Raw genomic sequence first — 20,554 nt, forward strand, 5'->3', positions numbered from 1 at the left:
AGAGAGAGACACAGACTTTGAGACAAAGAAAGAGAGGGGTGGGGGTAAGAGGTGGCGGTGGGGGTGGTGGGGGTTCAGCAAGTTGAAACCTAAGATTTTTAGACCCTGTTTTCCCTGCCTTCGGGCATTCTGTGGCTGGTAAAAAATGTGCTGTATATTTGAAGTGTTGGATCACGTGACAGAGGCAGGGTTTGTGAATCAAAGTACACAATGATTTCAGGAGGAGAGAGAGACCGAGAGAGAGGGTGTATGTTGGTGAAAGAGAAAGAGAGAGAGAGAGACGGGAAAAGGAGAGGTAGGAGGAATGCAACAGGCTGAGCTCAAACGTTGCTGCGAGAGCGACTTCTGACTGACAAACTCAACAACTACACTCCTCCTCGGCTCATTTCTCCACTGACTTACAAACCACTCTTCTGTGTGGTGTTTCCTTCTTTGACCCCCCTCTCCCTGGTCTGGTAAGTTTGCTTTTCAGTCTTACTTTCCTTATAAGTTAATTCAAGTCGGCAGTTTGCAAGAGAAAGAAGACAGACAGAGGACATGTCAGAGCATGAGTGAGATGTGTTCGTGTTTCTCTTGTCTCTCTCCCTCTCTTTCTCCGTGTGTGTGTGTTTCTGGGGCAGCATGAGTGGGGAGATTGAGTTTCCCGAGGACAGCTTTAATTGAGAACAGAGCTTTTGAGAGAAGGAGAAAGAACAACAGAAACAGCTCGGGAAGCGAATGAAAGCTGATCGGCACTTGCGTGTGCTCTCCGTTTCAGATGATGAATACTTTTGTAAATCTTTGTGTCCGTGTGCGTGCGTCCTCATTTGTTTTGCCCTCGGATGAGTGTACAGCTCTGCGGTTAATTCCCGACTTCCCAAACTCTGATTCACGGTTGTTGAAATCACGATCTTGGAAAGGAAATCAGCTGAAATGGATGTTGAAATTCCCCCAGAATTTTCAAGGATGGCACAGTTCCCATACAGCGCATTACACGCTGCATACATCAGATATGGGGGTATTACACAAGCTTCCTAACTATCAGACGCACTTCCAGCAACAGAAGAAGTGGCTTCTACACCCTGCAGGCCCCTACAGCCGACAGCCTGACTGTCAGAGTTGATGGATCATTCCATCAACATCACAAATGGCTGAGGAGGTCTAGACTACCTGAGTGTGTACACACAGAGCCACTCATCCCCTGCTGAAGGTTATATAAACAGGTTCCCATCCACGCAATTATATAAGCTGGATGGAAACATTGAAATCAGTTACTCCGGATATCACAAGACAGTCTGGTGTGTGTCTGATCACCACTCCTGCTTTGCATTATCTGTGTGTGTGTGAGAGAGAGAGAGAGAAAGTGTGCATGTATGTGTGAATAAGCTTAGTGATGGCCACATATTGAAACACAAGCTCTTTTTGTGCACTCTGAATCATTCCAAATAGCATCCTTTGTGCGACATGTGCTATATAAATACAGATGCATTGCTTGATTGATGATCGTGATTAAGATGTTATTTGCATGCTAAGTGCCTCTTCCCAGCTGAGCTGAGCTTTCCTGCATCTGTCTCCTAACACTACACTGAGGGGAGTGCTCGCACCGTGCAATGCGAGGCCTCGCCATGAGCTCCTCTAGCAAACTCTCGACAAATCTATTCCAGATTCATTTTCCTTAATGTCGGGAGGAATGTTCATCAGCATGTCCGGAGGAAAAGTGCAGGAGTCTACAAATAGGACATAAACAACTGGGTGTAAAACGATGCATATTATATTAGAGCGATCACAAGGTGGAGAACGGTTGAGAGACTTACTGAATATGGCTTCTCTTCACCTTTCTTTTCATCAGTTGTTCATTTTCTCTCTTGGCAGATCTCTGTAGAGTGCCGGCTATTGAGCGCGCTAATTCCAGGTTGGCTCTCTTCAGCATTTGAGGTTTAATACTTATGATCCATCTGCAGTTGGTTAGGCCTTGTTTTTTGTTTTTGTTTGTTTGTTTAATTGTTTTATTCTGCATAAAAAAGCTGCTAGAGACGATATTTGTTTGCTTGCATGTGCATGTGTTTGGGTGTGTTAGATAAAACGTGTTTAACTGCATTGCAATCTCATCATTGTTCTGTACAAGACTGACAGCCCCTCAGGCTGAGAAGGATGTCTGGCTCCTCTCTCTTTCTCTCTTTTATTCCCTCTGTCTCACTGACTTCTTTCTCCTTTATTTCGTCTCCCTTACACAGCTTCCATCTTTTTTTTTTCCTTGTCCATGTCAGCTGAGTTTCATTTTATATGGGTTGCTCTCTTGGTTACTACATATAAATGGAAACTTGGAACTTCCAGAACAAAGAAGCGAGTGCTTGCTACTTGCTTTTGAGAGTGGAGGACACAAATGTTTTCTTGTTCCTCAGAATTACATATTGTCCACAGAGTTATTTAGAGAGATTTTGGTGAGAGTGCACTGGCTGTGGTTCGCTCTAACGTTCCCAATTGGCTTCAGAGATTTGGACGTAACTTGTAACATTCATTGTTGCTTTCGCTGCACTTTTTTCCCCAAACAAGGCTCAATGTGTCTCAGTGTGCCTAAAGAGCATCTCAGTGTTTTTAATCATGGCCCAGGGCTGCTCTTCAGCACAGGCTATGAGTCCTTTAAACGCTCCTCTAATCCTCTCTGTGGTGGAACAGCGAGAAACAGACTGAGGATGTGTATGTGTGTGTTTGTGTGTGTCACATTTGACTTTAATACTAAGTGAAAAGCTGCCTACTGAACGCCTCAGTAAGGTCTGACCCACGACTAAGCTGCTGAGCCTCAAGCAACAGGAGCTGACCCCAGCGCCAACACGGAGAGCCTCAGCAGCCCACAGGGTACCTTCACATAATGACAACATTGTGCCATTTACGAAACATTACTATCACTAGCATCATCCCAATTAGCACTGCTAACACAGAATTGCCTCCTTGTTATTCCAAGTCATGCCACGTCTCGTCTTTTAAATGTGTTCACCAAAGTGAAGCTAAGAATTGCAGTCAATTTACATTTTCTGGCAAGTTTGCAACACAGGATCAATGTTTTGTCTGCTGAGCATTATTTTGATTCGATTCGATTCACACGGGCCTAGAGATCAGTTGGCAACCACTGGTGGCTAGGGAAAAACAACCTGCAACTCAGTGGTGAAATTAGTTGCAGAGAGGTATAGGTTGTTGCACTTAAAACCACCTTGCTATTCCTCCTCTTTGTTTTGTTTGCTTACAGTTTGCCATAGTCATCACTGTGAACCTGTAAAGAGTGTGATGGAAATAAGAAACAGTGACCGTTTGACCTGTTGCATATGTATTTCTGGGAGTTCCTTTCTCAAGGTATAAATATAGGGAGGTGAGTGATTAAATCTAGATTGCAAACAGATTTAGTAACATTTGCAACCTGCAATTTGTTGCTAATTGCGCCTGTGTTTAGAAAACAGCACAACTTTTGTAAATCACCCATAAAATTAGCCACACCTATGAGCACTATCTGAGGGTTGCTATCGCACACTATGTTTCCTCATTTAGTAAATCTGGCACTCCAAAACTTGTTGATTTCAGCAGTAAAGCAAACGTTTTTTCTAAATTTCACTACGGCTTGGTAGTTAGTCCTATGCAAGTGTGCAGCCGGCCATATTTGAGTCTTTGGTGAGCAGATTCTGGCCCTTGGGCCTTATGTTTGACACCCCTACTGTAATAAGATGGATGTGTTGCAAAGATTCAGAAGGATATTTATCAGTAACAATACTTGAAAAATAGCTATCAAATAGTATCTTGATACCTAATATTTACATTGGAGTGTACAGTCTCGACGAAGCGAACGACATAATTGCGTGCATAAATTGAAAATATGTGTTCCCCACAGCCAGAAACATTTTGTGGTTATAAGATGGCTGTCAGACACTGATGGTTTATGGCAAAGCAGTATTTGTACTCCTCAAAAGACATTTTTATATGTCAGTTTGACATAAAATATAGTACGGTCATTTGTTGGAAAATCTAATTACGCTGTTTATGGGTGATGGTGCCTGTGTTTTTTCTCCTCTGTAATGGTGTTTGTGTGTCAGTGTATGCATTTCCTACTCGCCCTGTCCAGCATAGCTCATGTCTGACTGACTGCACTCACTAAGCCAGATTAGTTTGTGGTTTATGGTTTACAGCTAATTGTCCCCGCTGAAGTCATGTTTTTCCTTGCATTTGGCTGTTTTTCGGGGGACTTTTCAACCTTTGTGTCCGCTCACACTCAGCACCGAGTTTGGGCTCTTTATTTCCTTACTGTCTCCATAGATACATCTGTATCTATGGTTCACTTTCAACAAAACCTGATTATTTTTTTTATCTGCATTTGTTTCCATTAGAAATTCCTCTCTAGCCTGTAAGCACATTTTTAGTCTGCACACCAAAAGAAGCTGAATACATAGAATACTGTTTGCTTGATCTTACATTGACAATGGCGAGTAGATTACAGAAAGAGAGAGGGGGACAGATGCAGATAAGCAAAGCTCAGAGCCACAAAAGAACTACACAAGAATAAGCCTGTAGCACTTTACCCTTGAATACCTGCCTATTTTCCAGCTGACGCACATCGCCCTGGATTGAACTACACTTGATGCTTTGAAAAGAAGAATGACTAAATGGTTGGGTAGAGTGAGAACATCTTTTGAACTTAATAAAAGCAAAACAAAAAAAAGTCCAAAAAAATTGAAGTGAAGAAACGGCCGTTTTGAGTTCGAGTGACCTTTTTCTCAGCCCGACAGACCAGAGCGTTTCGTTGGCCTCGATGTCGGAGCAGAGCGCGTTCCAGTAGTCGTAAAAGCGAGGAAAACAGGATTTGCTTTGCTGCTTAGCAAAGTATAGCCATCCATGCATCACTAGCAATGCACCGCGATGCTGTTGACGTGTGCTGCCGCCGTCTTGGATTGTTTAGCCGGGGTCGACGGGGCCGCTTCGACTTTTTGTGTTGGAATTCTGACTTGAAGGGGCGTTTCAGTTAAAAATTCCAGCCAGGGACTCAGAAATTCCAACTTCCAACGTTTATGTGTTTAATATCAGATAAACTATGTTTTGTAAACGCTTGAAACATTGTCACACTTTGCATAATCAATAAACAGAAAACATTGTTGTGTAATGCATCAAATGTGCCAACACTGAGCGCTTATTCACGACTTGATCAAATACAATAGGGGCATCGGTGATGTGGAGCAGAGCATTCATTGTGTGCGGTTCCAGTTTGTAGTAGCTGGATCTCCTCCAAGCATGAGCTCTGTATCACCCCTGTGCTCCACCCAGACAGCAACACGCGTTTACATGACCGAGCCTGTTAGTACAAAATCTTAACATTTACCTTCTAAAACTGGTCATATATTCCTTAATTCAGTAAACTTCCATGTATGCAAAGTTCCCTGAATTTTTCAAACCTCAGACAATATCAAATTTCCCCCCGGTACAAGAGCTCTGTGATGGTTTTGCCACAGATACAAATGCAGTGTTTACCTCACGCAGTTAAAAGCATGAAGAGCAACGTTCAACAAAACAGTACACAGAGACTGGAAACAACCTCTCTGTGGTTACTCTTTCCACACTGCATCACTGGCACACAAAAAACTGCCTAACCGTATTCCAGGTCATCCTTACAAGGAGAAACCCAGCTCACCCTAAATGTGCTGATATTTTAAGAGCAGTAAGGCTTTGACATTTAAGAATCAAAGGATCAAACTCTAAGCTGTGCTTGGATTCAGAGTCAAGTGACTGATGATCCGACCTTAGCTCCTTAACGCCTGGTCTAACATATATGATATATGAGGTTTTTGGGAACTCCATTTTTTACTTCATCATAGAGATACGACATCATTCATCATCAAAATCATCATGTCAGTATAAAAAATAATAATCACAGTCTAAATATAATGTCAGCAGATTCCTGGAGGGAGATAGCTGAAACTACTGAAATGGACGTGAGGGAATGTACGAAGTGGAAAAACCTGAGGGACAAATATGTTCGCCACAAAAAAAGAGTCGGGAAAATGAAGGGAAAAAAGTCCCAGCATTTTATTTTTTTCCATCGCCACATATGAACAGGACCACACGAACTAACGCACACACAAGCATAAATGTGGGCAACGATGTTTTTTCAGTTTTTTTTTCTTTTATGTAATTGGCCTACTTTAAAATCATGTTATAAATGTTACATGTGTGCATGATACACTGAGCTTTCGCACATAGGTTTGTGTGGAGCTTATTTTTCTGGTGTGATGCTGATGTATTGTTTCACAATAGCACACAGCAGAAGTTTTGGATTCTGAGCGATGCTAGTTTTCTTTCTTAGTGTGAGTGCTTTTTCATTTCTGTGGCGCTGTGGCTTTCTGCTGGGACCAGACCTCCAGTCCCTATTGTGGCCAGAGGAGAGGATGTAGTAAATGTTGAGCGAGGATGCAGAGAGGTGTTAGGCTAGAAACATTTTCTGCTACCACTCTTTTCTCAGACACAAAAGTCTTAATTTATCTGTCTGACTGAAAACGTTAAGGCACATTATCTCCGCGCCAACAGAGCTTTTATTGAAGTTGTGACCAAATTGTCAATACGCCAAAGACTGATGATCTGTCACCAGACCAAGGCTATTTCCTGAGGCTGCTACTGCAGTGTTAGCCCGACTCCACCCTGCATAATGTGTTTTTACAGTTTTACAAAACATCTTGCCACAGAGAAAAAGAAATCATTTGGTAATTTGGCAAAGAAGTCATTTTCTTTTAAAGCAATGGTGGAAGCCGAGCTTATTTCCGTGCTAAGGTGGATAATTGTAAAAACATACCCCTTTGTCAGCATGATTCTGTATATTGGCCATTTGTCAAAACTGTCTGCCTAAATGAACTCTTAAAATAATGACCCTTGTTTTTTGTGTGGACAAATTGGACTGTTTAGTCAGTGTGTGGACAGCTTTCTGCTGTATCTCTATGTTCTTATATAGCACCTCTCTGCTCACCTTGAGGACTCAAAGCACTTTATGCAACATGTATCATTGACCCATTCACACACACACATTTATACATGCTTTCTATCTAACGTGCATGAGTGTGAATGAGCAACTCGAGGTTCAGTATCTTGCTCAAGGATCCAGGAATTGAACCACCAATCTTCCAATTAGTGGATGACCTGCTCTACCTCCTGAGCCACAAAACTGCAGTTATTCAGTTTTTAGATTTGAATACAGCCATTCACTAGTGCTGCCATTAAGCTTTGTTTACTTTGATTTTGTTTCTTTTTTTCTTCAGGAGACTTTAAAACAGAGGCTAGGCTGGTTAGAAGCGTAGGAAAATAGAAAAAGTAGTTTAAAACACAGTGTGGGTGCAGTTTGAACCCACTTGCCTTTTAATTAAATGGTGGCTGTTATATGGGGTTTTGTGGCTTCCAAACCAAAGAAAATATTGCACTTGCCCTTTTGTTCAGGCATTTTTGCAGGAACACAGATCTCCATAAAACAACCTGGGGGTGGTTTGTAAACTCTTGTTCAATATAAAAATTTTCAAATGCTGCCAACTGAAAAGAGCACAAGTATTGACAGGGTCCCTTTCACAGATGATTGGAGGTTTTGTTGGCAAAGTCCTCCAACCATTTGTAGTACCATGCCTACGCATGGCTTGCGTAAGTGTTGCATCTGGTTAGTTAATCCTGGGAAAGGGAGACATTAATAGCATGATGCTTACATGTTAGATTTAGTGAGGCCAACTCCTGAAATGCTAGTCTGTGTGTGTGTGCATGCGTTTGCGTGTGTGTGTGGTTTCATAACTATAACCTCAAGCCGAATTGGGTTGGAAAAACCCATAAAGTTCAGTAACACTTACACCCAGGATAACTGAATCCAGATAATGCTCCTAATAAGAGCTTAAAACATATTATTCAGAAAGTTGTTTTTTGACTTTCGTCTGTTTACAGCTGAACAAAAGTGTTGCAACACTGCATCAAAGACAATGATGTGGCTCCAGTACGTGTGGTTTGATGGAAGTTAAGAGAAAACAAGCTAATAACACTGCTGGAAACCCCCATCCTTTTTTTTCTTTGCAGCAAGTCTGTTTTTTCATCCTCAAAAATCTGGGAGAAAAAAAAAGAGCATCAGTTTTATGTGTGTGTGTGTGCGTGCGTACATGTGTGAGTGTGTGTGTGTCAGCACGACCAGGACCAGATGACCCAGTTTGACCTGACCCAGCCAGGTCTCATAAAAGCAGCATTTAGGCCAGGAGGCCCGGAGACACAGCGCCACTTTTGTTGGCCTACCGAAGGTGTATTCCCCCTGGAGGCAGAATGAGGGGGCGGGGGTGTTGCTCGTTAGAGAGAAAGAAACCAGTCCTTGGCTTGGGCACTCATTATTTCATAGTTTATTAGTGGAAATAAAGTAGTTTCTTTATTTTTATGTATGTTTTCTGCAACCGCTCTGCCCACTTTTTCTCCCCCTCCCCTCCCTCCCCTCCCATACTGCCGTACCACAGTCTGCTCATTCTGTTATTAATGCCATTTGCAGTATGGCTCTAATTAACAGGACTCTGCTCACTTTTTACACATGGCCTGCCAGATGCTTGAAACTCCCTCATATGTCCCCCCCCCCCCCCCCCCCCACACACACACACACACACACACTCACACTCTCTCTCTCTCTTTCCCTCTTTTCCTTTGTTTCCCTCTTTTTTCCATCTTTTTCCTCGGCTTTCGACACTTGATTTTTTCTTCTTCATCCCAATCCTTTTATACATCTGGCTTTCATAGTACTGATTTCAGCCTTTGAAATTGATTGGTTAAAGAGTCAACTCGAAGTTGCTGCATCTGCGACAGGATTCTCTGTCCTATATTTACTACTTCATTCTTCAAGGTCAATTGCCGCTTTCAATGGCGCTTCGGCATGTGTGAACGTTGTGTGTTTTCCACTGATTACTTGCCCATGAACATGATTAAAGTCAAAGAACATCTGTGCGCGCTCGCCGCGGCAGCCTGCATGTCCGTTCTTGACTGTCTCTCCGTGTCCTGCTTTCAGAGAGACATGTGTATGCATAAGTTTTACAAAACGTGGCCATTCCACACCGCGCGTGTAATCCTGTTTTTAATCGCTGCACACTTTGTCTGACCTGTGTTTGACATTCTTTAATCGTCAAACACGAAACGGCTTTGTGAAAAACAGTTGCAGGGACTCTCCCTGACTGGCCCTCACAGTGAAGAAAAAACCACAGCAGAGCCAAGCAGTTATATGTCAATACGGGAAATATGACTTTTAAAACAACACTCACTGCGCTGACTTTGTGGCTTTGTGTGTACGTGTAACGTCTACTGTATGTGTGCGTTTGTGGGAGAAAGTGGACGTAAAAGACTTTTTCCTCTAGTAATCGCACACTGTAGATTAGTTGAATAGTTGGTCCACCCTATTACTGTCAATGACAGTGAGAAGCACTTTAGTGGTAACACAAATTAAAATCAGTAGCACTACGCTGTGTTTCACTTTTTAAAGTTGTCAGATAAATCGTTCCAGCACTGCATACCGCCACTTCCCGTGAATCTATAATCAGTAATAACAAAGTTAAACCATATTTTTAATACCTTTCACGTTTCTTTTACAAAAGTATTTAGTACCTCTTTATTCAGTACTTTGTAGAGGCCCCTTTGGCAGCGGATGCAACTTTTGAGTGTTTTTGGTTTCTGCAAGCTATGCGCACCTAAATTTGGGCAGTTTGTTCCGTTCCTCCTGCCAGATCCTCTGAGGCACCATCAGATTGGTTGGGAAGCATCAGTGAGCTACTATCCAAGTTTTTTGTCTGAGCTTTGGCCGGGCTGCTGCTAAAGGACACTCAAACACTATCAGCCAACCTCTAAGTGACTCCAGCGTTGTTGAGGTTGTGTACTTTGGGTCGAAATTGAACTGAAAGGTGAGCTGTTTCCTAGTCTCACTCTGGAACTGGGTTTTCTTCAAGTGTCTTTCTGTATGTCCCTGCTGCTGAAAATAACCCTCTCATAGCATGATGCTACAACCACCATGCTTCCCTGTAAAAGGCAGGGGTCACCGGTGGACCACGCACAGTCCACTTTGATCTGTAGATGACCGGAACAGGAAAGAATCGCTCCCCTTTCCCATCTTCTGTCCTACTACTGTCATTACTAAAAAATACTTCTATTATAACACCAAAGAATTGTCATCATCCTGGGCCTATAGGTGTTGCATTCTTCTTAGTATATATAGACAGCAAAAAAGTCTAAAAAAACACTTTGCAAACTTTCAAATGGGCATCATTAGACCTAGTTTTGGTCCACTGGCCATATGTTTGACACCTATGAGCCAGGTGAGGACCACACAGATAGTGTTTAGAGAGGTCAGTGTTCACTCATCACGCTTTCTTTTCTTTTTTTCTCATAAATGCTGTTTAGCAAATACCAAGCTGGCTTCTCTCTGCCATAAAGACGTGATTGATGGAGCACAATTGAAAAGGTCGTCCTTCCAGCAGCTTCTCTGCAGAGGCCGTCTGAAGGCCGTTAGTTTTCTGGCCACCTCTGGCAGAGAAGCCTTCTTGCTCAGTTACTTGGTTTGACCAGTTTGATCATATATGACTTTCCACACCTTTAAGAGTTCCTTGGATTTTGTACTGTGAACGATTAAAGCATACGTCCAAAAGATGTGTGCCGCACAGCTTCCATGGCAGCTGCTATTTTTAGCTTGCTCCCGAGAAGTCCCCTTGACCGCTTACACCGCGCAACTCTGCAATTTTCGTTCTTTCAAACTGATCCAAATTTAACATGAAGTAACATCGTTAGTGATGACAGCGCACTAGCTGACCAACCTTTTGATCGCACCTTTCTCTCTGTAGCCATACAGACAGATACTTAGAACTAAGTATGCGTATCTGCTGAATCAGAGCGTTAGTCATACAGTTGTAGTTCAGTGTAGGACATTTGTAAATTCATAATTCTCTCACTGTGCCTCTCACCCACCCCGGGTGTTGGATTCCCATGCTGAAGCAGGCCCAAAACAACAAGACATTCTTTGGCCGAGCTGTATTTACCACAGCCCAACCACAAAGACTTAAGCTCCACCCACTCATGAAATCAGTGAAGGGGATGGGAGTCATAGAGTAAGATGATATGAGGGCTGCCCTAATTTAACTTTTTGGATGGGCCACAGTGTTAATCCTGAGAGACGGTTAAAGGTGAGAAAAGTTGCGCTCATTGAGCACCTTGAAGGCAGTGGAGGAAAAGTGACTTTCTTTTTGCTTTTTTCAGTTAAAATGTGAATGAGTTATTATGTGTGTGCATGTGTGTGTGTGTGTGTTCCTGTAAAGGGTTAACTTTACCAATGTTGTAGCTGGCCGCTCTCGGGCAGGCTGGCAGGAGTCAGGCTGGCAGGGGAAACAGAGAGACCCTTTATAGTACAGTTCTGCTGATTTAAATCATATGGCATTGCCTAAAATTATTGCACTACTTGGAAGACAGACAAAAAGAAGGATGAAAGTTTTGTACTCCCCTCTGCTTCAGCTCTCGCAACTGCTTCTTCAACACTTTTGTTTCCTTTTCTACGTCTTTCACTAATTTGGCTTCGTGGTTGGAGTTTGCTTTTTTAGGTATCTCAGGTTTGTGCTCAACGTTAAAGATTTTTGAATGAATTGATGGGATTGTTAAAACTTTAGGTGAGTTTAAAGGTAATAGGCATATTTAGCCATTCTTTCTTCTCTTCTTCTCTACAGAGTCTGGACCTGGCCAGGTCTTGGTTGCTTGCTTTCATCCCTCTTACCTCTCTGTGACTGCAGACGGGCCCGCAGCTTTGAGGGGCTGAATGGCACTAGTCTGTTTCAAACTCAGCAGAGGCTCCTGACGAGGAAGAAGAAACGGCAAGAAATTCTGAGAAAAGTCATCTAAACCACGACTGTACTTGTCACGATGGCGGCCAACAGAGAGCACCAAGTGCGTCACATGACGGGTTACCCCCGTGCCATGTACCCCTTCACCTTTAACTCCATGCGGAGCCACTCCCCCTTTGACCTGCTGGCCAGTAGTCACCTTTTTGGCCGTTTCGGCGCAGACCTCCCCAGAGAGATGGCTGCATTGTGTAAGTATTAAAGTTTACTATAATTGTTATATGTTGCTCTGAAGATGTGTATTATTGGCAGTTTGAAGCAGTTCATGTGTCCATTATGTTTCTTTAAGCATTTTTTTAAAAATTGTTTGTATGAGAACCATGATGTAACTGGTTACTTCACTTATCCTTAAAGCAACGCATCATATTTAACTGTCTTAAAAATGCCACAGTGTCACATAATAACAACGGTTTAAACTAGTGTAAAGTTCAGTCAGGAGGCAAGAAATCAGAATCTCACACCCCTACACATGACAAGATAGTGTGTCCAATGTCTGTCTCCTGACCACTGCTTTTCGGTGTAAGACAGTAGAGACTCCACAGTTTTGGAAAAAGTCTTTAGGGCCAATTTGAGGTTATAATTAGGCTTTAGATCATACACTGCTGAAGAGAAGAGAAGAGAAGAGAAGAGAAGAGAAGAGAAGAGAAAAGAAGAGAAGAGAAGAGAAGAGAAGAGAAGAGAAGAGAAGAGAAGAGAAGAGAAGAGAAGAGAAGAGAAGAGGGTTTTTTCTTGTTTTGTTTTTAAAAAAAAACATTTTTCCATGTGGTAAACCAGGCAGATGAGGGGGGGCTGGAAAAAGGGAAAAGAGTTTCTTACTTGATCCCAGAGTAAGCGGTGCTAGATTGAGATCGAGAAAGAGTTCACTTTTTGAGTCACAGGGGGTGCTATTGCACTTCACTGTGACTCGATGACACAGAAAGTCGCTCGAAACGTTGAAATGTAAGGTCTGAACAAAGACAGATGATAACCGTTGATTTAAAGGATGAAAAGCACTTAATCAGCTTCTCCTGCAACATACTTTTTGTTGAAAAGGACTTTTGTTATATCCACTTTTGTTATTAGTCACACATTAACAAGCCACAAATACTAAATCTGTGTTTTTGTTGATTAGAAAGCTAACCTTTACAATACACAAAAAAAATGTCTTACCTTAGTTTAATCTCTAATTGTCTGCAGAGCACGCTGCTCCATCCCTCTTTTTCAACACTGGAAAGCATTTATAGTTACAGTCTCAAATGTTCTGTCAGGCATCAGGTTTATAAAACCCTGCTGAGCACACTTGTCAATCAGTGTGAGTTTGTGTCAGTGTGTGCACAGATGATGTGTTCACTGAGCTGCAGTTATCTGCTGATCTTTAGTCATTTTCTGGAGCCTCTCTCTACAAGAGGGAGATCTTCAGGCTAATGGCACTCAGGCTGTGATTACATCTTTGAGATGTCGCCTCTGGGACTGTAACAGATACACAGACAGAGACAGAAAGATGTAAGGGACAGCATGAAGTATTCCAGATAGATGATGATAAGCGTCGCATGAAGCTCAGACAGACTGCCAGGTATGCACACTGTATGTAAATCAGTCAAATCATTTTGCTAGTGTAGAAAAGACAGAGAAGAAAAGATGTGAGAAAGATCCTGAATAAAATCTAGGATTACAGTTATGTGGCATTATCTGGACTCTATATGTTATTCCTTAAGATTAGAGTTACGTGCACATATCTGTGGTCATAATTTTTATTATTTTACTATTTTAACTTCTATATATTTTACTACTTCAGCCTCTGTGTGCAAAGTGAAGATTAATATTATGATATATAATATTACATTGTTCAAATACAGTGTTGTGCAAAAATCTTGACTTATCCCTCATCTGTTTATATTTTGCTTGGAAAATGTGAAAGGGATATAAGCATATATAAGGAAAAACAGTTTGCACAGTTCTGACAGGGTTCAAAGTCAATATTTGGTATGACCACCTTTATTCTTCAACATGAATGCTCTTAGTCAAGCTTTCATGTAGTTTCTTTAAGAAAACTTCAGGAATAGTTCTCCAGGCTTTTTGAAGGACATTCCTTTCCTTAATGAAATGTCTGCTTGAAAGCCGTCCTTCCACTGAGACCATCTCTGATGAGGCTTCAGTGAATAGTAGATGGATCAGCTGAAAGGTCACATGCATCTCTCAGATCCTGTGTCAGGTCTTTGCTGGATTTTTTTCTATTTCTTAAGGACATGAGTTTCAGATTCTGTTCATTTTCTTTAGGTAGGTTTATCCATTTTTAAGGAGACACCACATTGCAATATGCCAAATTTCCCAAGGTGTGTGTTATTGCTGGCATTTTCACGGTTTCAACTAAGGAAATGTGAATAAATGATGTGTTTTTGTGACAGGCGGCTAGTAACAAAGTGCCTTAAGATACAGTTTAAAATTGCTTCTAAGTTTCTGCTTTGTACGTTTAAGTTATGTGCCTTTTCAATGCTTGAATATATCATTAGCCAGTGTTAAGTGTCTTAACAAGCAGACAATAAACATTCCTCTGAAATGTTCAGTTACAAGATCTGGAGAAAGAATTAGTGAAAAAGCAGCAAATGTCCACGGAAAAACTTTAAAACACCTTGAGAAAGCCTGGAGAGCTATTCCTCAAGATCACTTAAAAATGACAAAAAAGTCTGGCTCTGTGGGAGCAAAATGTGAAGAAATGAATGACACGTGACTTTTTCACAGTACTGTACATGTGAGTACTTGAAAATACAGAATTTTAAAAAATGGCTGTAATTAATCTGCAACTGGTATAGTGCTATTGTTGTCCAACCCCTCAAATTAAAGCAGAGCTTGTGCTCTTTAAGCCTATATTTGCTATAACTGTAACTTTGATTTGTTTTGACACACAGTGTCCAAAAGTATTGCATCAAACTGTTTAGTAATGGCGCAACAAAGTAACAAAGAATCATTTTAATCAGAAAATTTGCTTTTGTCTCTGCTGTTTTCTCTTATTAATAAATGGCAGAGTCCTAAAACTGTACTGTAGATTGTGAGTCAGCACCAAAGATTCAGGAATTACTGGTGTTTGTGTCTTTAACACATTCAACCCCGAGATATAAAACATGTATTTACAGAGCAGAGCATCATCAGCGCAGTCATGATTCAATTTGAGGCAAAACTTAGGAAGTAGTATAATTCAAAGGAGGTGAGGAAAATAAAGAGATCACCTGTTCAGTCACCACCTACTCCCCTTTTCCTAACCATATGCACATCATTTGAGTTTTTGTGGAGCAGACTTTATATTTTTATAAAAGCACGAGAAGAAGAAGAACTCAGCTAATAAGCTAATGGCCTCAAGTTTGGCTCTCTATTCTCTCAAAAGTCAGAAATGCTGTTGGCCATGTCGAGGAAATTCTTGGTACGCAACATTTATTTTAAAGGCAGCAAAAAGAGTTGTGCTTGAGTTCGCTCCAAGTCTTGCTTACTTCAGAGGATTGTACACGCATGCATTGTGAAGCTCTCACTCTGGTATCGTCTCCTCTCTGTATTGTATTACAAACAAATCGGTGTCTTGGGGCCACGGGCACAACAGTGTTGAAATGTAAATTTAACATTTCCACAAAAGATAAAATGCAGAGGAACAAACACTGTAAAGTGCGTGAGTTTCATCATTTACGTCAGTTTTAGAAGTTGAGGACACAAAAAATACAAATCCATTCTGTAAAATTTTGTGCTTCACAGAGTTTCACTGACACCCCGCGTTGGTGGGAAATTTCAGGTTTGTTTGTGCTTCACGTTATCTATGTCTTATATTCTATGTTCAGTCTGCTGACCACAAATATTAAGATGAGCCACTAGAAGCCACATACATACACTTAATGGTCATTTTGTTAGATACGTGTTTTTAGTTGCTCATTAACCTCCTAAGACCCGAACTCTTCCATGGCATGCATTTTTAATTTCTCTTTGATATTTGGGCATATTGGGACCCGATGAATGTAAAAACAAAGAATCACCAGATTTTTTTTTTTTTACCCTATTTTTGTTTCTAAGAAAAATGAGAGCCACATATGAGGATATTCATTTTAAATTTCGATAGAACAGTAGCAGTACAATGTCCTCCTAAGTGGATATCAGGCCCTTGTAGAGCAAAATTTAATATTTTGGTCTAAATAACCCAAAATGTGATGTCCACATATGTGGATGCCAGATCCTAGGAGGTTAATGCAAATATGTAATCAGCCAAACACATGACGGCAACTCAATTCATTTAGGCGTGTAAACATAAGGAGTATGACCTGCTGAAATTGAAATGGGGGAAGAAAGGTAACTTAATCACCCCCCCCCCCCCCCCCCCCCCCCCCCCCGGTACTAACAAGGTGTAACTAATAAAGTGGCCACTGATTATATTTGTCCAGCGTTATCATGGTTATTCCTCATCTGTGTTTGGTATACGAAGCAAGTGTGTGCGGTATTGCAGGAGGAATTCAGTTATCATCATTATAATTTGGGAAAGGCGTTGACACGTTTCTCCATCAAGTCAATAAATTGAAAACTAATTGCTTTAACTCTGCAGGTATCCCATATATAAACAGAGTTTACTGTGGCTGCCTGCCAAGAAGGGTTTCAAAAGGAAGAATAACAATGCAGCCAATAAGCCCATTCTTTACCCTCAAGTGAGGCTACAATAAAGTACTTATCTCTTGGTAGTGTAGTAAGTGAATCAAAAGTTTATAAAAAAATTTCTGTGGAAGTTTGAGTGGGATTTGCAAATTAATTCAATCCATGCCCTAATCAGTGTGAGTGGAAAACTGGACTTTGTTTCCTAATGAGATGAAACTCGGAACATCCCTGGAGTTGAAATTAGCGGATATCCACATCAAAAGACCCCTGCTGTGTATTTAATCATGCTCTGAGTTCTCTCTTCTTCCCCTAATAGCTGGGCAAATTTGGCAAAACACACATGCGACTGATTTTGTCTGAGCCTTTCCTGCTCCTCCTGCTCCGGGTTTCCTAGAAGGTTCTGTAAATACATTGCACGGTATCTGGATTTCACGTAGAATATCGATTGACGCCTCTTTTTGTTTTCTGGAGACAAAATTGGTTCTACGGCTAAATAGTTTTAGAGTTATGAAAGTCTCGCTGGGAAGCGGTGAACACAATGTACTTTCGTAATTTCTCTACTAGTAACATCTTGTTCTTTGTAATGTTTTGAATGTGTGTGTGTGTGTGTGTGTGTGTGTGTGTGTGTGTGTGTGTGCGCGCGTGTGTGTGTGTGTGTGTGTGTGTGTGTGTGTGCGCACGCATGTGTGATATTAGTAATTTGAACCTAATGGCTCAGAGTGAGGCTTGTGTGTTTTTCTTTTGTGTCTGTCATCATAAGCACTCTGTTTAAGCACATACACACATAATTGTCTGTGTGTCAGAACACACACACACACACATTTCCACTGCCACTCTGTAGGCTGCACATTCCAACACCCATGAATATCACAAACAGCAGTCTTGTGCTCCTTGCCTCACATTTGTGACTGTATTGGTGCGCTTACAGATGACCGCAGTGAGACTTTGTGCAAATAACTGTGGTTCAAGCAGGAGGAGGTGCCTGTGGAGAAATAGACAGAGAGAGAGAGAGAGGGGCCATTGTTCGGCGCTGTGTGTTTGTGTCAGACATGACGACAGGATGAATAGCCGAAGAACCTGATTGTGAATAGCTGTAATGCGACTCGGTCCTCTTACAAGTTGTGTGTGAGTGAGAGAAAAAGAGCAGGGACAGAGCTGAGTGGGGAGTCCTGTGTTTTAAGCTTCAAAGGCAAAGAGGTGCAATTTGCCGAGCCTAAAGAGCAGGCGTGAGCCCGTGTTTTGGTAAAATAGAAGGAAAATGATACAACTTCTTCGTCTTCTTTTTCCCTCCCTCTTTCGCATCCCCCCCTCGTTCATTTGTGTGCTTCTCTCCTCAAAGCAGCAACAGGGGGCAGGGTGCTGCGAGGCAGGGAGGGTAATTGTCTCAAGGTGTGGAGAGAGTTCAGCGGGCTTGTGCAGCTACGCTCCCCACAGTGCATCGTAGTGAGCGGGTGTGCGCTTGTGTGCACAGCTTGGCCAAGACCGAGGGGATGGCTAGAGGGGTAAGGGGCGAGATGAATATAAAAGTTAATCTGCTAAAACCGGCAGAGATTGTGTATGGTGTTTTCAAAATATTATATAAAGTTAAAAAAAATGAGGAAGATTGGGTTCAGGATATTGAGAGCAATATAAACAAAAAAGCAGGGGGAAAACAAAGAAGGAAGAGAATTGTAATACGCGAGAGGAATATGAAGTGTTCAAAGCCACAGGCTGTTGGAAAGTCAGTGTGCAGGCGTGTACGCCTGCATGTGCACATGCGTGTGTGTGTGTGTGTGAAGTGTGTGTGGGGGGTGTTAGAGCCCCAGTGGGGGTTTCTTCCAGAGTTCATCCCTCTTGAACGAGGGAAGGAAAGGGAGGAGGAGAGCGAGAGGAGGGAGGAGGGTGAGTGTGTCTCGTATACAAACTATCTAGACTTTGGGCCAGCACGGTTCGCCTGCAGCTGAGCCGCACTTCGCCGCACTTCAAGCATCCAGCACGCTCGGGGAGGGAGGATGACTGAATCCATTTGAATCAACGCAGAAGATTTTAATTGCGGCTGCACGTGCAACGAATTAGTGGCGAAAGAGAAACCTTAAAAAGGCGGTCAAAACTTTGTGCAGCATGAGAAAGTTGGGGAGAAAAAAAGTGAATTATTTATGTATTGAACCATTTGAACCAAAAAAAAAGAGCCCATCAGGTTGCCGACCATGGATGGATTATTCATAAACTTTCGGGTGAAAAGTCTCTCTTTGTTGTCTGTGAGGCAGTATTTCATAAATCCATAAATTACACATGATCGGCTGATCGTGAGTTCTTATACAGGCTTTCTGGAAAGAATGACGTGATTTGGCACCAGCTGTTGGCAAAAGTGACACGATGTTTACTTGTGTTTAATTAATTGTGATTAGTTGCAACTGCCGGTCGTCGGTACACAGCAGACCATCTGCACATATGAAATTCCTTTTAATAATGACTCACTCATGTCTTGGATTCTATTTTTTTTCCTACTTATGTAATTACACAGTTATGTCCGTGTAACATTAAAAAAAATATTGGCATGTGATCTGTTTGATTTAGTAGGTTTCTTTTCTGCTGCATTCTTTCTATACAAATTTATAGAAAACTGAATTTTAAAAAAATCACAGTAAATATTCCCAAAGCAACCTTTTGTAATAGGTTTTTAATTTTAGGGATATTACAGGCATTAAGTGTGTGTCTGGGGCCACGTCCCTGTGTTGCTGTGGGGTTTGAGAGCACCGTGAAAACAAGCAAACAACAACGCTGTGCTTCATACTCTGCCAAGTAGGAGAAGATTTTTGTTTTTTAAAGTTTTTTCTATTTTGCTAAAGTTGACCGAGATGTTTGCGAGAGAGGCTATTTCTTCCCTGCTGTGGTGAAACAAAAACAAAGTTAATGCGGAGAAAGGAGCTAGCGCAGCGTAGGGAGAGAATGGGGGGGAGGAGGGGGAAGGGGGAGGAGAGGAGTGTTTGTTTTCATTCGTTGCATATGAATTATAAAGAGGTGAGTTTGAAAAGTTGAAGGAGAAAAGAGCCCAGGAGAGAGGGACTGTTGTGTGGCCAGTTGGGGAAAGCAGGTACACGCCTCCTCGTGTTGTTTTGTCCCTCCTCTTTCTTCTTCCTTAACCACACCCCCCCCTTTTTTCTCAGTACTGGGAGAGCCGCTCAGATAGTTGGCCGTGACTGCAGCGGAGTGTGAGAGGCCCAGAGAGCCAGCAAGAGGGGAACTGAGATCAGTTACAGCAGGGGAGGCGAGCAAGTGATCTGGGAGCAGAGGGGGTAGAAGCAGCTCGACTTGTAGAACGGTGATAAGGTGAAGAGGGGGAAAAAACTAAAACAGAAAGAGGGGAGTTTGTCCATGTAGAGGACTTTGGAAAGACAGGACAGCCAGGCAGAGGAGGGGGGGGCAGTGGCAGGGTCAAAGACAGGCAGATAGACAGATAGACAGACAGACAGGGAACACCTGGACCACTCAGGGCATTAAGTTACTTTGAGATTTCCTCAATAGCAAAGAAACATGTTCGACTGCATGGAGGCTCTGGGGCTGGCCCCTCGGCCCCTCTTCGATGTGTCCAGGCAAGGCTCCTGCATGCTCAGCAAGGCCACCCCTTACTTCTCCGGGCTGGACCCTTTTGCCTGGGCTGGGACAAGCAGTGTTCAGTGTGAGTACTCTGTCCTGTCCGTCAGACTGTAAAAAAGAGCAGCTGTGTGTGTGTGTGTGTGTGTGTGTGTGTGTCCCAGCATATGTGTGTGTTCTTATCAGAGCCCTGGTTTTGTTATCACGGAGCTCTCTCCACAGGAAGAGTCAGATTCCTTTCGATTATGTGTACCCATTCTCACCCTGCAGTGTGTTTGTTTATGTGCTTAGCGTGCTTTGTGAGTGTGAGCGAGTGAGTTGGGGAGTGTATTTATACATCAGGGTGTTTGTTTTCCTTATGAATGACTTCACATGATTGACAGCTCTTTCAAACAATGCAGGGACTTAACCCGCCGATGTGTCCAGAAAACAACAAGCGCCAACGTCCGAGCCGAACGCTGCACTGACAGATCGAAGGCAAATGGGCCTCGAAATCACATGGTTGCAATCAG

General features: G+C 42.3%; 1 protein-coding gene across 2 annotated transcripts in view; it reads left to right on the top strand.

Moving 5' to 3' along the window:
* The first annotated feature begins 345 nt into the window (after nt 1-345).
* Nucleotides 346-20,554, top strand: part of LOC134627845 (retinoic acid receptor gamma-A-like) — a 36,386-nt gene continuing 16,177 nt past the window's right edge. Inside the window, exons 1-2 of one of the 2 annotated variants that reach the window (XM_063474262.1) lie at nt 346-455; nt 11,700-12,061. In XM_063474262.1, the coding sequence (XP_063330332.1) occupies nt 11,893-12,061 (169 nt within the window). In that variant the 5' untranslated portion in view covers nt 346-455; nt 11,700-11,892. Of the gene's footprint in view, nt 456-11,699; nt 12,062-19,654; nt 20,128-20,554 lie in introns of those variants that run through there. The other variant, XM_063474263.1, reaches the window with a different exon arrangement.

This window comes from Pelmatolapia mariae, linkage group LG5, assembly GCF_036321145.2.
Source record: "Pelmatolapia mariae isolate MD_Pm_ZW linkage group LG5, Pm_UMD_F_2, whole genome shotgun sequence".
Lineage (NCBI taxonomy): Eukaryota > Metazoa > Chordata > Actinopteri > Cichliformes > Cichlidae > Pelmatolapia > Pelmatolapia mariae.